The sequence below is a fragment of the Rhyacophila brunnea genome, unplaced genomic scaffold, assembly GCF_057557595.1.
Source record: "Rhyacophila brunnea isolate RB1 unplaced genomic scaffold, BYU_Rbru_1.0 scaffold_20, whole genome shotgun sequence".
NCBI lineage: Eukaryota > Metazoa > Arthropoda > Insecta > Trichoptera > Rhyacophilidae > Rhyacophila > Rhyacophila brunnea.
Window position 1 is genome coordinate 11,625,947 of NW_028232860.1, and position 12,278 is coordinate 11,638,224.

Sequence of the window (12,278 nt, forward strand, 5' to 3'; positions counted from 1 at the left end):
ATCCTTTTCTACAAGACGTGTCAAATTATATGCAAAAAAATAGTCACTTGTCAGATAAAATACAAATTGTTTTTACAAAATAGCTTATTACATTCACAAACTTACAAATATATGAGATATTTGTCGCTCGCTTGAATTTATTCATTCGCGGTTTACAATTGAAGACTTCAGTCAACCCATTTCCAAAGCGTTGATTTACTTTTCATTTGAAATAATTCATCGATGAAAATAGTTGTTCCCAGTTACTAAAAGATGGTTAAGATAGCGGTTTGCTATTTTTTTCATTGAACTAAGCGTATCAATCGGTGGAAAATTTTTTTGATATATAACTTTAATCGGTTGTCAAAGATATCGTTGAAATCCCATATTGAAAAAACCCTATATAATTACTTCAAAAAACCTTTAACATGTAAAAGTCAGCATGTCAAATGTCGACAAAAGATTACCAAACTGACAAATCGCGAGCCTAATACTACAAGGTTCTAAGTGTTCGTCCTTGAAAAAACAAACTCAACAATGAAGTAGTATTCTAAGCTGCCTCATTGTTACTTTTGTTTCCTCAAGGACAAACACTTAGAACCTTGTAGTTCTCCACTCGCGAAAAGATAAAACCTCTACAACCCTTGTCCTAAGTTACCTAATTAAATAAACATCTTATGTCAGTTGATAAATTTTTATAGTATTTAAGCGCCTGTACACGTGCATGGATTTACTGGCAGCAATAGTGCGTATTTTAAACTATCGTGACAATAACTGTTTACACGTAAAAGTACTGACTGTCTCTCCAATCTCATTCTTTAAGAGTGAGTGAGACGCATTGTTGTCATTTTATGGCAATATTCGACAGGTAGTGAACATCGGTTAACCCCAAAATTCGATCGTAGTTTGTCTTTTTGCCAACAGGTTCACCACCATCATTCTACTGCGCAGGCGCAAATCAAAAAATTCTCAACTGTCACATGAAAATTCTGAACTTTTTTGATTCATGCATACAATCCTGCAACTGCAGGATAATACATGTTTACACGTACATTTTCTTGATATGGCCGCGATAATACATACGGTCACCAGTAAATGCATGTGTAAACAGGGTATTTGTTTGTTATTCTTTAACCCTTAATTTCCATTAGCAGTGTTACCTTTCAGTAATAAACTATATTATTATTCTATATATTTTTTGTGTAAATGAAATTTTATTGAAAAACTTGCAGTTTCTATAGTGGGCAAAGTGTCTGTCAAAATTGTTATAGTTTTTATTCACAGGCGCCACTGTTGATGTATAATAATATTTAACATTAAATATGATGTGATCGATTAGAAAAGTAATATGTAAATTAAAGGGTTGCCAGCAAGCATTGAGGATTAAAAAGCAATCAGTCTAGTATTATGATTTTTAAGGTTGTCAGTATAGATTTATTCTATTCACAATTTTAAATCATTTGAAATAGGATGAAAAATATGTTAATTCAGTAAAAGTCACACATAATATTTGAAAAAAGACTTTATTGTTTAACCAGATTTTAGTAGTAATTTGTGATTCAATTTCACTAGGATTTCTTTAAACATAATAAGGAAAACAGTTTACTGCACCCGGAAGATAAAGCGATGGTTTCTTCTAACGGACAATAAAAATTATAAAATCAGTCTTAGATGTTTTATTATTATTAACAATTATTTATTATGTACCTAGTTACCATATTAAACATAAATTGGATGAAATGACTTTATGACACAAAGAAAACTTATATAATAGCTAAAAACTACACTTATTGAAAATATTCATTAATGAATTTATTTTCCTTTCGTTTCTATTAGCCACAATTCAATATTTGTATAATTTTTGGTTAAAAAAAGCTACCCTTGACATGCAATCTAATTTCAATAAAAATTACCCACCAGTAAAAGGGTAAAATCGGTACATTCTACATAGTGAACAAAAGAGCAAAGACACAACCAAAAGTATTTCTCAGAACCCTATGCATAGAAGTACTCATTTAAATAGGTCGATTTATGTACTAGTTACCCAATTTCGGATAAATAAAAATTAATAACTAACACCGGTAAGTGGGTGACGCGGCATTCAAAATATGGAAGCGAGTCTGACACCCACTCCCGGTGTCAATTAATTACGTCTTGAAAAGTATAAATTCAGACAAGTAATCAAGTACTGATTATCTACACAAACACCAACCAAAAGAGACTAAATAATTTGCTAGCATTTAATCAATTAACTGATGGGAGGATTTTGTGAATTCTATTACTGACAATGGAGTACATATTATGTTGACATATCAATAATAGTAAAATTAAAATAATATCCGCGGTGCGTGCATTTACAATTAAAACACTAATAATGTAATCATTCAATTATTTAAAGTTTTGATCAACTATTTTAATTTACGATTAAAGCCTTGCAACCGTTAATAATCTGTGTTACATTTGGGCAGTTATGACTTGTGAATGTAGTAATGATCTTCGCAAAATTCCCTATGCCTGACAAATAATTTTTTTTCTATGGCAACACTATATGTGTTGTCTTGCTTGCATTAATGATATACGTAAAATTAAAATGGTGGAGAATATTGGTGTGTCATTCCTTCGATATGAAAAGTATGAATAAAGATAGAGTTTATTGCTTTTTTCGTTAATCTCAAATTTATATTATGTAGTTTTCATACTTTTACCATCGTATGTCAATTTAAAAATATTTTTTATAATCGATGGAAAATTGTAATTTTATAAATGTCAACATTCAACACACAAGTAGGAGCAACCTATCGTATCGGTTATCTATTATTCCACTTTCATCTAAGGCTAGCATTATTAACTACATAAGTAGTTTTACAAAATGTCGACATTCTATGCATCGGGCCCTTAGTCATTCTGATTTGTGTTTTATGAGTCAGTTCTTATTCCATAGTATTTCCCAATGTTGCAGTAATTTAGATGAGGTAAACATAACTGTTACTACATAAAAAAATATAACCGACAATGTAAATCAATCACTTTCATGAAAGTGGTTTGCTTTGTGTCTTTATTTCCTTATACATTATATAAGTGATTTGATAAATTTGTGATCCAACTCGCAACGCTGCCACTTCATTTTGTAATATGCTCACGATTAAAAATTATCAAAGCAGTCGTACAATATTGTACTCGCTTCTCTTGGCAATTTAATAAAAATAGAAGTACGATAGAACCTTCAATATTCGGATTAATTAAAGATGAACTCAGTCTGAATAAAAAAAAATCTATATAGGATAATTCTATAATACAACATTTTTCATACCAGTTTCAGTCGAGGTTTTACCATATTTAAATGTCATAATTTCTTTGGAAATAATAATTACTAAGGCCTTTCGCTCATGGAGAGACTAAAATATGACGAATTTGTTGCTGATGGAACTCATAAACTCGCGCTACTGAAAACTACTTGAAATAATAATCTCGTAACCTCAAACTGTCAAAATATATATAAAATATAATTTATATACAAAAAATATATGCGAATATAATGGTAGCCTGTAATTATACAGGCAGGGGTATTTCTCGACCTCTTCCACAAATTTTAAATTAAAAATCAGTTCGCCCATCTTTAACTTTTAACGTCTTGAGTCGTTATTACTTGTTCAGTTCAGTGCTACAAATTTTGGTACGAAAATATGATTTTTCATTGATTCGAATTGGCACCACTGTTTTATGGGGGACTGTAAACTGAGAGACTGGGAGACTAGCATGTCGGGTCTCTTCAGTTTAGTAGAGAACGTTTTGAAACTGAGAGATTCCAGTCTTGCCGTGAGCGAGCCGCCATTGAAATACATTAGTTAGATACTGGCTGGAATTTTAGTTTCAGTCTCGTCTTTTTTGAGTATTCTTGTGAGCGGAAGGCCTAACAGTCCAAGTATTTTGAATGAACGATGAGAAAAAATGAGCTAAATTATCTAATAAGATTATCTACAATTTTCATTTTAATTACAACCACACGAATAGCTACCGACTTTTACAGATTTTTCAAAGATATAATAATGGAAGCATTAAAATTTTTTTATAATTGAATCAGTTATTTCCAAAATGAACAATCATACATTCTGGGAAAAGGTTTAATTTAGATGTAATTATATTATTAACAATCATAATATGACATGTCTATTTTCAAAAACCGATAATTCAAAGTCCAATAAAAATATGTACGTATTCTATATCGACTGTAGAAAGATAAAAGGGCATAACCCTCAGTTTATTGCATAATAATGTTGTATACGACTAAATACACTTTGTGTCCAATGGATGTAAGCTGCAAATGCTAATTTATTATCTAAATTTAGATAGTAATTAAAAAAAAGAAGGAAGTGAAGTGGGGAAAAACGACTTAACCATCATTTTTGTTCTTTTTTATTTAAATTAACTCAATAATTAATATCAAATTAGGTATATAAAAACCCAAAATATTAATTATCATGCATTTAACAGTTATGTCTATTTTGTAATTTAACTTTGACCGAAAACCATAATAAAAACGGTTTTGCGCCTCCTGTAAAATTTAATTTGTGTGGATGATGCCCTTTTTCCTTTCCACAGTCGATATGTAGTTTCACACAATATGTAATGATTTATAACTATAAACGCTGAATGACTTACAGACACCAATAAATAAAAAAAGATACAAAACAAATATTGATGTCAGATTTTAATTTGCTTATATTTATTGCAATTGAGAGGATTGATCAGTTATTAACAATGTCATTAAAATCAATCTTTTACGTTTGAAACACAAAGACATCATTAATCGACAATATTGAATCGTGAACTTATCGGTATATGGAAATAGATGCCTCAATTATTTAAAAAGAGTACATCGACTGCTTAATCCGTGAACCGGCTAACTCCATTTGGGCAAATTGTTCAGGTAGGAGAAAAAACTTAATAATTTAACTATCGAGCGGAATTTAACAATCCCAAAAGTACACTTACAACACAAAAAGCTGCAATATGAATTTTATTAATACACTATTTTAGCTTCCCTTTTATATATAAAGAAAATTTATATAAATAGCGGAGTTGTTCCATTTATGATATTGGAAATTTGGCACCTGCAGTTGACTATTTTGTGTGAAGAGCGATAAGGCATTTATTTACAGGTTTAGGAGTTTAAAATTTTGTGTGAGAATAGAAAACATGCTTTATAACAAAATGCCATCAAAATCTCATTTTTGGTCATAAGTGAAGTTAGCTGGTTTGCAGAATAACCCATTCGCTGCGTCCAACGCAACTGGTGCATTGCCCATTAGATATAATTAGCAAGTTATTTAAATGTGGTAATTAAATATTAATTAAAAGGTCCGCAGTGAATAGGTTAAGCAGTCGACATGCTAAAGAAATGTTCTAGTTTTGTCACATAGATCTATTACGATTTATTTAACCTGAGCCTTTTAACTTAAAAAACAGGCAATTGATATTTTCCTTATGTAAGAAAAACTCAAATAAACAGTGATTTAACAAGAAATTTTAATACCTACGTCTACATGCTCATTCTGACAATAACTCAATGTTTATGGCAATTTTATTAACAGTTACGATAAAAAGTAAATTCCATTGCTATTCAAATAGTCCCATTTGACACATACGAAATAACTGGCTCCATTATAGATTCATAAAAGAATAGGGGGGGGGGGGTAACAAGGTACCGAAACTAAAAAAATAAGCGATGTAATTTCAGTGGTTTACTTATATTTGTATGGGTCCGGATTTGATGATTTTGATGTAACGGTATTGCGGAGACTAATATAATAAATAAGAAACCATCTGTGGGAAGAAATTCGATAGCCATCGATATTTTTATTTATGTATCTCCGTACCGATGCCACATCAAAACCGTCGAGATTCCCGGGAGATCGATTGATGGCATTTTACCGTTACCCCACTTCCCTGCCCCAGCTTACCCTAAACGACTAATCTAATAATAAAAAAAAATCGCAATAAAAAAAGGAACATGGCATCTGACAGCTCAGGATTGGTGGTTATCATTTGACGGTGACGGCGGAATGCTTTTTCTCAGTGTGCTTCTTGAGATAGCGTCTCTGCGCAAAGGTCATTCCGCACTTGTCACAGGCGTGCGGCTTGGCCTTGATGTGGGTCTTGGAGTGGCGGGTGAGGTCATACTTCACCCCGAAGCCCTTCCCGCAGGTAGTGCAGAAGTACTTCTTCTCTTTGGTGTGGCTGGCCATGTGACGCAGGAGCTTCTGCTTCCAGCGGAAGGACCGCTCGCAGGCGGGGGCGGGGCAGGGAAATTTCTTGCTGTCACAGTGCACGTTATTGTAGTGGATGTAGACGCTGGCCTTGGAGCGGAAACGCTTGCCACAATGCGGGCACGAGTAGGGCATCTCCCCTGTATGCAAGGTGAGGTGGTTGGCGAGAGCGCTCTTCACAGCAAAACTTCTGCCACACACCCCACACGTGTGATCTTTCACACCGCCGTGGAAGTGCTTCACGTGATAGTGGTAGCTGGAGGCCACCCGAAACGCCTTCGAGCAGATGGGGCATATTCTCCGGTTGGCTTCGTCGGCTGTCGGCGCATTTCGGGACGACAGTTTCTCGGACATCTCCTGCATGTCTTCACAGGTCCGCTCCAGAGTCTTGGGGGCCGGGTCGGCGGGGGGATCCTCCGTGTCCTTTATGGCCTCGAAGACGGAGTCAGGTATGGGCTCAAATCGGCCGTCGGAATGGCTGGATATCGAAAATGCATCATCGTCGACGGGGAGGGTAGAAGCGGGCGGAGTTGCCGGTTTCGACTCGGCGGGGGCATTTTGGCTGGCCTCGGCGTACTGCTCCTCCGCATGCTGGGACATGTGGGAGATGAGCAGTTTCCGGTCGAGGTACCGACCGCAGACGTCGCAATGGAAGAGAGAGTCGGCGTGGCAGTCGAGCAGGTGGGACGTGTAGGAAGCGGCATCTGGAAAGGAACGCCCGCAGTACGCGCAGCTGTGGGCGTTGGGTTTTTTAAATTCCGCATCTCCGAAACAGCTCTCAGGCGGGGTCTTCTTTCGGGGCGAACTGTCGGCGGGCGGCGGCCTCTCGCCGTCGGGCGGTCGAGTCCCGCGCAGGGATCTGGAAGAAAGGATGCCCATCACACTATGCTGACTCTCGCAATACAGTTTTAGGTTCTACATGAAGACGGTCGTGACGTCGGCCACTCGGAATGCGAATCTGTCACACGAGCCTGCCGGCGAGTCTTGATCGAAAACCGGCAAAGCGCAGTCAGAAGGAACACCCGCCTTTGATGCGCTCCTTAGAACTCGTCAGATTGAGGTAGATATATCAATTGGAGGAATTGCTTTATCCTTCTATGACTCGGATAGAAAATATTGCCACAGGGAAATATTCATAATAAAAAGAACATTATCAATTTCAAGTTTTATTGGACAATATTGACACTACAGTGTTTTATATCATTCACAGGAACTGAGTGCATAGAAAATAGAAACCCAGGTGGAACGATGACAAAATATCAAGTGATCCTTGAAAGTCATAAAGATAAATGAATTAAATTAGATAAATCCATTTAAAAAAAATCAATAATATATGCCAGTATTCCACCCGGAATTCTATATAAGACATCCAAAAAGCAGATGGATAACACAAACCTGAATTGAATAAATATAATTCTTTACATTTTCATAATATTCCACAAATTCATAATATCATGTAATACATTATTTACAAAGGGTCAAACAGAGATTCTTAATCAGACGACTTAAATTATTTATCAAATGAAATTACTCAGGGTACACAAAAATTGTATATGTATTTATGCAACATTCGAATTTTTGAATTCATTAATTATTAAGCCTGTCTTCCTGTTGGCAACATTTGCTCGATTATAAGAATTTATGCAAATCTGCAGCGAAGTGAAATTTGGGATGTTTGGCTAGAAATAAACCGGTCCTCGCTCTTAGGCGATCCAGACACAGGAATCGACGCAACCTCAACTTAATCTGTACAAAATTATATTTCTGATCTTGAACACCGACGCGTTTTATGCCATAGTTAAAACATTAGTATCAACCGAACTAAAAGCTGGCCAAACCTAAACATCATTTAACAAAATTTCAAACGAATAAGCAATGATTTTGCAAAACAAAAAGCAAGAAGAAATATTCACTGCATTCGTCAATTACAAAAAATCATATTGTTGGCCTTAATATTTTCAACAAAAATATTTTATTAGTTACCTATTACAATAAATTCTCCACTATTGACAGACGGCAATGGTAGAAACTACCGCAGACGAAAGCGATATGCATGTGCACACTATTTTTTCCAATCAAAAATGTTGTATGAACTCTGTGTGCATCAGTGCATTAAGTTACATGTGATGGATAACGATGGTGTGTTGCAGTTGCGTCAAGACTGTATATCTGAGCATGATTATTTGCATACAAACGCAATAGAATATATAAAATGTCAGCAATCCCATTTTAATATACTTTAAAAAAACAGGTGTCAATTATTGGTTGATTCTAAATTAGTATTTTTTTAACAATTTGATTACGAAGGCTATTATAACATAAGTATAACATAATATACCTAGCAGTGGCGAAGGGTGGAGGTAGGCTGTTAAGGTTCGACATAAATGGCGCACACTAAACTTTGTCAGTCATACTTGTTTGTTTTCATTGAACTAAGAATACAATTTGCTAATGGCGCTGGTTAGTTTTTAAATTTCAATTAAACCCTGTGTCAAACAAACCATATTAGTTTAAGTATGCTACGGTGGCGATCCGGTAAAAATAGTGCATTACTTATTTAGTCATACTTACATATTTGATTTCGTTGAATTAAGAATACATAATATTACAGATGGTGCTGGTTAGTTTTTTTTTTAAATTATTAATTCCTGCGTAACCAAACCATAATCGATATAAAATATTCTTCCATTTATAACATATCTAAAATTATGTATCGTTTAATGGCATAATTTTAGATATTTTATAGATACAGATAGATTTTATACATTTTTGACTATTATCTATTATGGTTTGGATTACGCAGGGTTTCATTGAATTTTAAAAACTAACAAACACTATCTACACATTTACAGTCTTAGTTCAATGAAAACCAATACGTTTGACTGACAAAGTTTAGTGTGCACTATTTATGTCGGATTTTAACAGCCTACCTCCACCCATTGTAAAAAAAAAATACACTCCTTATCAACATTTGCTATTCGGTTGCATTTCTTAGGCTATCTATTGCACAGTTGATTGTTTTCAATGAAATTATAAAAAAAGCTGTGTTTAAAAAATACAATGTAATAATGTCATTATTTATACTCAGTAAGGTATTCAATTAACTGAAAGTCTTAGAATTTGAGATTTATGCAAATCATAATTATTTATTTACATGAATAAAAACTATCATCAGGTGAAATGCTCTTCCAAGAAAGAATGAAATGCGTTTAATTGAAAATGTAACAATGTCATTAAAACCTGGACGCGAGATTGTAAATGAAAGTAAAAACGCCTGTACACATGCATGAATTTACGTGCAACAACAGTGTGTATTTTAAACTACCGCGATAATAACTTTTCACACGTAAAAGTGCTGACTGTCTCGCTAATCTCATTCTTCAAGAGTCAGCGAGATGCGATGTTGTCATTTTATAGTACCATTTGACAGGTCGTGAAAATCGGTTAACCTCAATGAGTCTGCGCGCTGTAGTTCGTTTTTCTATCGGCAGGTTTGCCACTATCGTACTACTGCACAGGCGCAGATATCGAACAATCCCAACTGTCGCGTGAAAATTCAAAAGCTTCTGAATTTTTTTGATTCATTCATGCATTCTTGCAACTTGCATGATAATACATGTTTGCACGTGCATTTTCTTGTTATGGCAGCGATTATATGAACCGTAAATCCATGCAGGTGTGAACGGGGTATAACTTTCTAGATACAGTATAACCTCGTTTTTACGTGCCCGGAATTCACGTTTTCCCGGCAATTGCGTGTATTTCAGTACATTTAATACCCGCATTTACGTTTTTCTTTCCCGCGATTTACGTCGGAAATATTCAAAATATGCGAGTTACGCGCGCTTGACAATGATTGGGTCGTGACATTCGAACGATTTTTCAATAAAAATTTTAATTGAATGTTGTTTTTTAATAAAACGTTATTTTTTTAGAAACATAAAATTTAAATGTTCTTTTTTTCAATACCCCCCTTTTACATTTTCCCTCCAATTAGGTTTTTTTTTCCAGTCCCTTAAAAAATGTAAAATAGGGGTTATACTGTATGTTGAAATTTAAATTATCTCATTTTAAACATATTCACCATTATCTGATATTCATACGTTAACTCAATGTTACAATATTTATCACCAAATAAATGTGCGACTTTCATATGGAGTCTCCTATGTCACCATGGTCGTTTCAACTAAAACTTTCCCCCCGAGTTTACTTTCACCACTATTACATTCCCCGCGCCTATTATTCATTGTATTATACGAGGGTGGGTCAATAAGTCCTTAGAAAAGCCGACAGGTGGCGCGACTAGTACTGTAAGCGGTTTGTTTTCATGCAGCGGCACTACCGATTCAGTATGCTGCGAAGTTTCAATCAGATTGGTCGGGTTGTTGTGTGTTTCTCGTACATTTAAAAAAAAAAATTTGCTTGTGGAAAATGGAAAAATGGAAAATGGAGAAAATTGAGTTTAGAGCTGTTATTAAACATTTTAATATAAAAGGGTTAACAGCAAAGGAAATAAAAAATGAGTTGGATTTAGTTCACGGCGTATCTGCTCCTTCACTTGCAACTATTTATAACTGGTTAAATGAATTTAAACGTGGTCGTACATCAACAAAGGATGAACCACGCTCAGGACGTCCTGTAGAGGTGACTACACCAGAAATGATCAATAAAATCCACGATATGGTGTTAAGTGACCGAAGATTAAAGTTGAGTGAGATAATTGAGGTTACAGGGATCTCAAAAGGTAGCGTCATTTCTATTTTACATGACAAATTGGGCATGAAAAAAATTTCTGCAAGATGGGTGCCGCGTTTGCTCACAGTCGACAATAAACGCAATAGGGTGGTGGCCTCTAAAGCCCTGTTGTCGCTCATGCAACGCAATCCGGATGAATTTTTTCGTCGCTTTGTGACTGTAGATGAAACATGGATACACCACTATACTCCCGAGACGAAAGAACAGTCAAAGCAGTGGATTGCGAAAGGCGAACCATGTCCAAAGAAGGCGAAAACCGTAAAATCAGCTGGTAAGGTTATGGCTACTGTATTTTGGGATGCACGTGGACTTATTTTCGTTGACTATTTGGAAAAAGGAAAAACAATAACAGGGAATTATTATGCATCTTTATTGGACCAGCTAAACAACAAAATTGAAGAAAAACGGCCTCATTTAAACAGGAAAAAAATCCTCTTTTATCAGGACAATGCCCGTGTTCACACATGTTTACGATCAATGGCTAAAATTGAAGAATTGAAGTTCGAATTGGTCGACCACCCACCGTATTCGCCAGATTTAGCCCCCAGTGACTTTTTCCTTTTCCCAAACTTAAAAAAATGGCTAAGTGGACAACATTTTTTTTTCAAATGAAGAAGTCATCGATCGGACAAATGCTTATTTTGAGGACCTTCCGAAAACTTATTTTTCTGACGGTTTAAAAAAAATTGAGAAACGTCTAACCAAGTGTATTGAGCTCCAAGGAGATTATGTTGAGAAATAAAAAAAAAATACAAAAATAAAAACTGTTTTAATGCTTTTTTCTAAGGAATTATTGACCCACCCTCGTATATCACATGGAGTTTTATTAATATTTACAGAAGCAAACAAAAGAGAATTATTCCGAATGTAGAAGTACTGTGAGGTGAAGAAATAGAAAAGAAACCTTTTAACTCCCCTCAATAGAGGTAGAGTATTTGCTATGACAAGTCAACACGCAAAGAGCATGTGACGTAATATCAGCACGCAAAAACCACGTGACGTAATAGTGTCAGTACATGTGGTGCTGTAGCATAGAAGACTTGATATAGAAGTCGGTCTATATTATGTATGACTTTTTGAGCGTTCGACTAGTGAGTTAGTTAAAATTGTCCGTTGATAGCCATATGGGATAAATTTTGTTGACATAATATCTATTTCCTAACACTGATATGTCTACAATTAAATTTTTATAGTTAACTATGTTATCGTGTTTCTGTGGAATAAAATTGGACATATGGGTGTTTGTATCATTTAAAAATATCAGTTTCTGTCCTGTCA

At 35.0% G+C, this 12,278-nt stretch overlaps 1 protein-coding gene across 3 annotated transcripts in view; it reads right to left on the reverse strand.

Moving 5' to 3' along the window:
* The window catches only part of LOC147071191 (uncharacterized), a 43,344-nt gene that overhangs the window by 13,097 nt on the left and 17,969 nt on the right, over window positions 1-12,278 (reverse strand). Inside the window, exon 6 of one of the 3 annotated variants that reach the window (XM_085948075.1) lies at window positions 5,213-7,104. The exons of the other annotated variants lie outside the window; for them this stretch is intronic. Within the exon in view, the coding sequence (XP_085804201.1) occupies window positions 6,021-7,104 (1,084 nt within the window). The 3' untranslated portion in view covers window positions 5,213-6,020. Of the gene's footprint in view, window positions 1-5,212; window positions 7,105-12,278 lie in introns of those variants that run through there. 3 annotated transcript variants of the gene reach the window in all.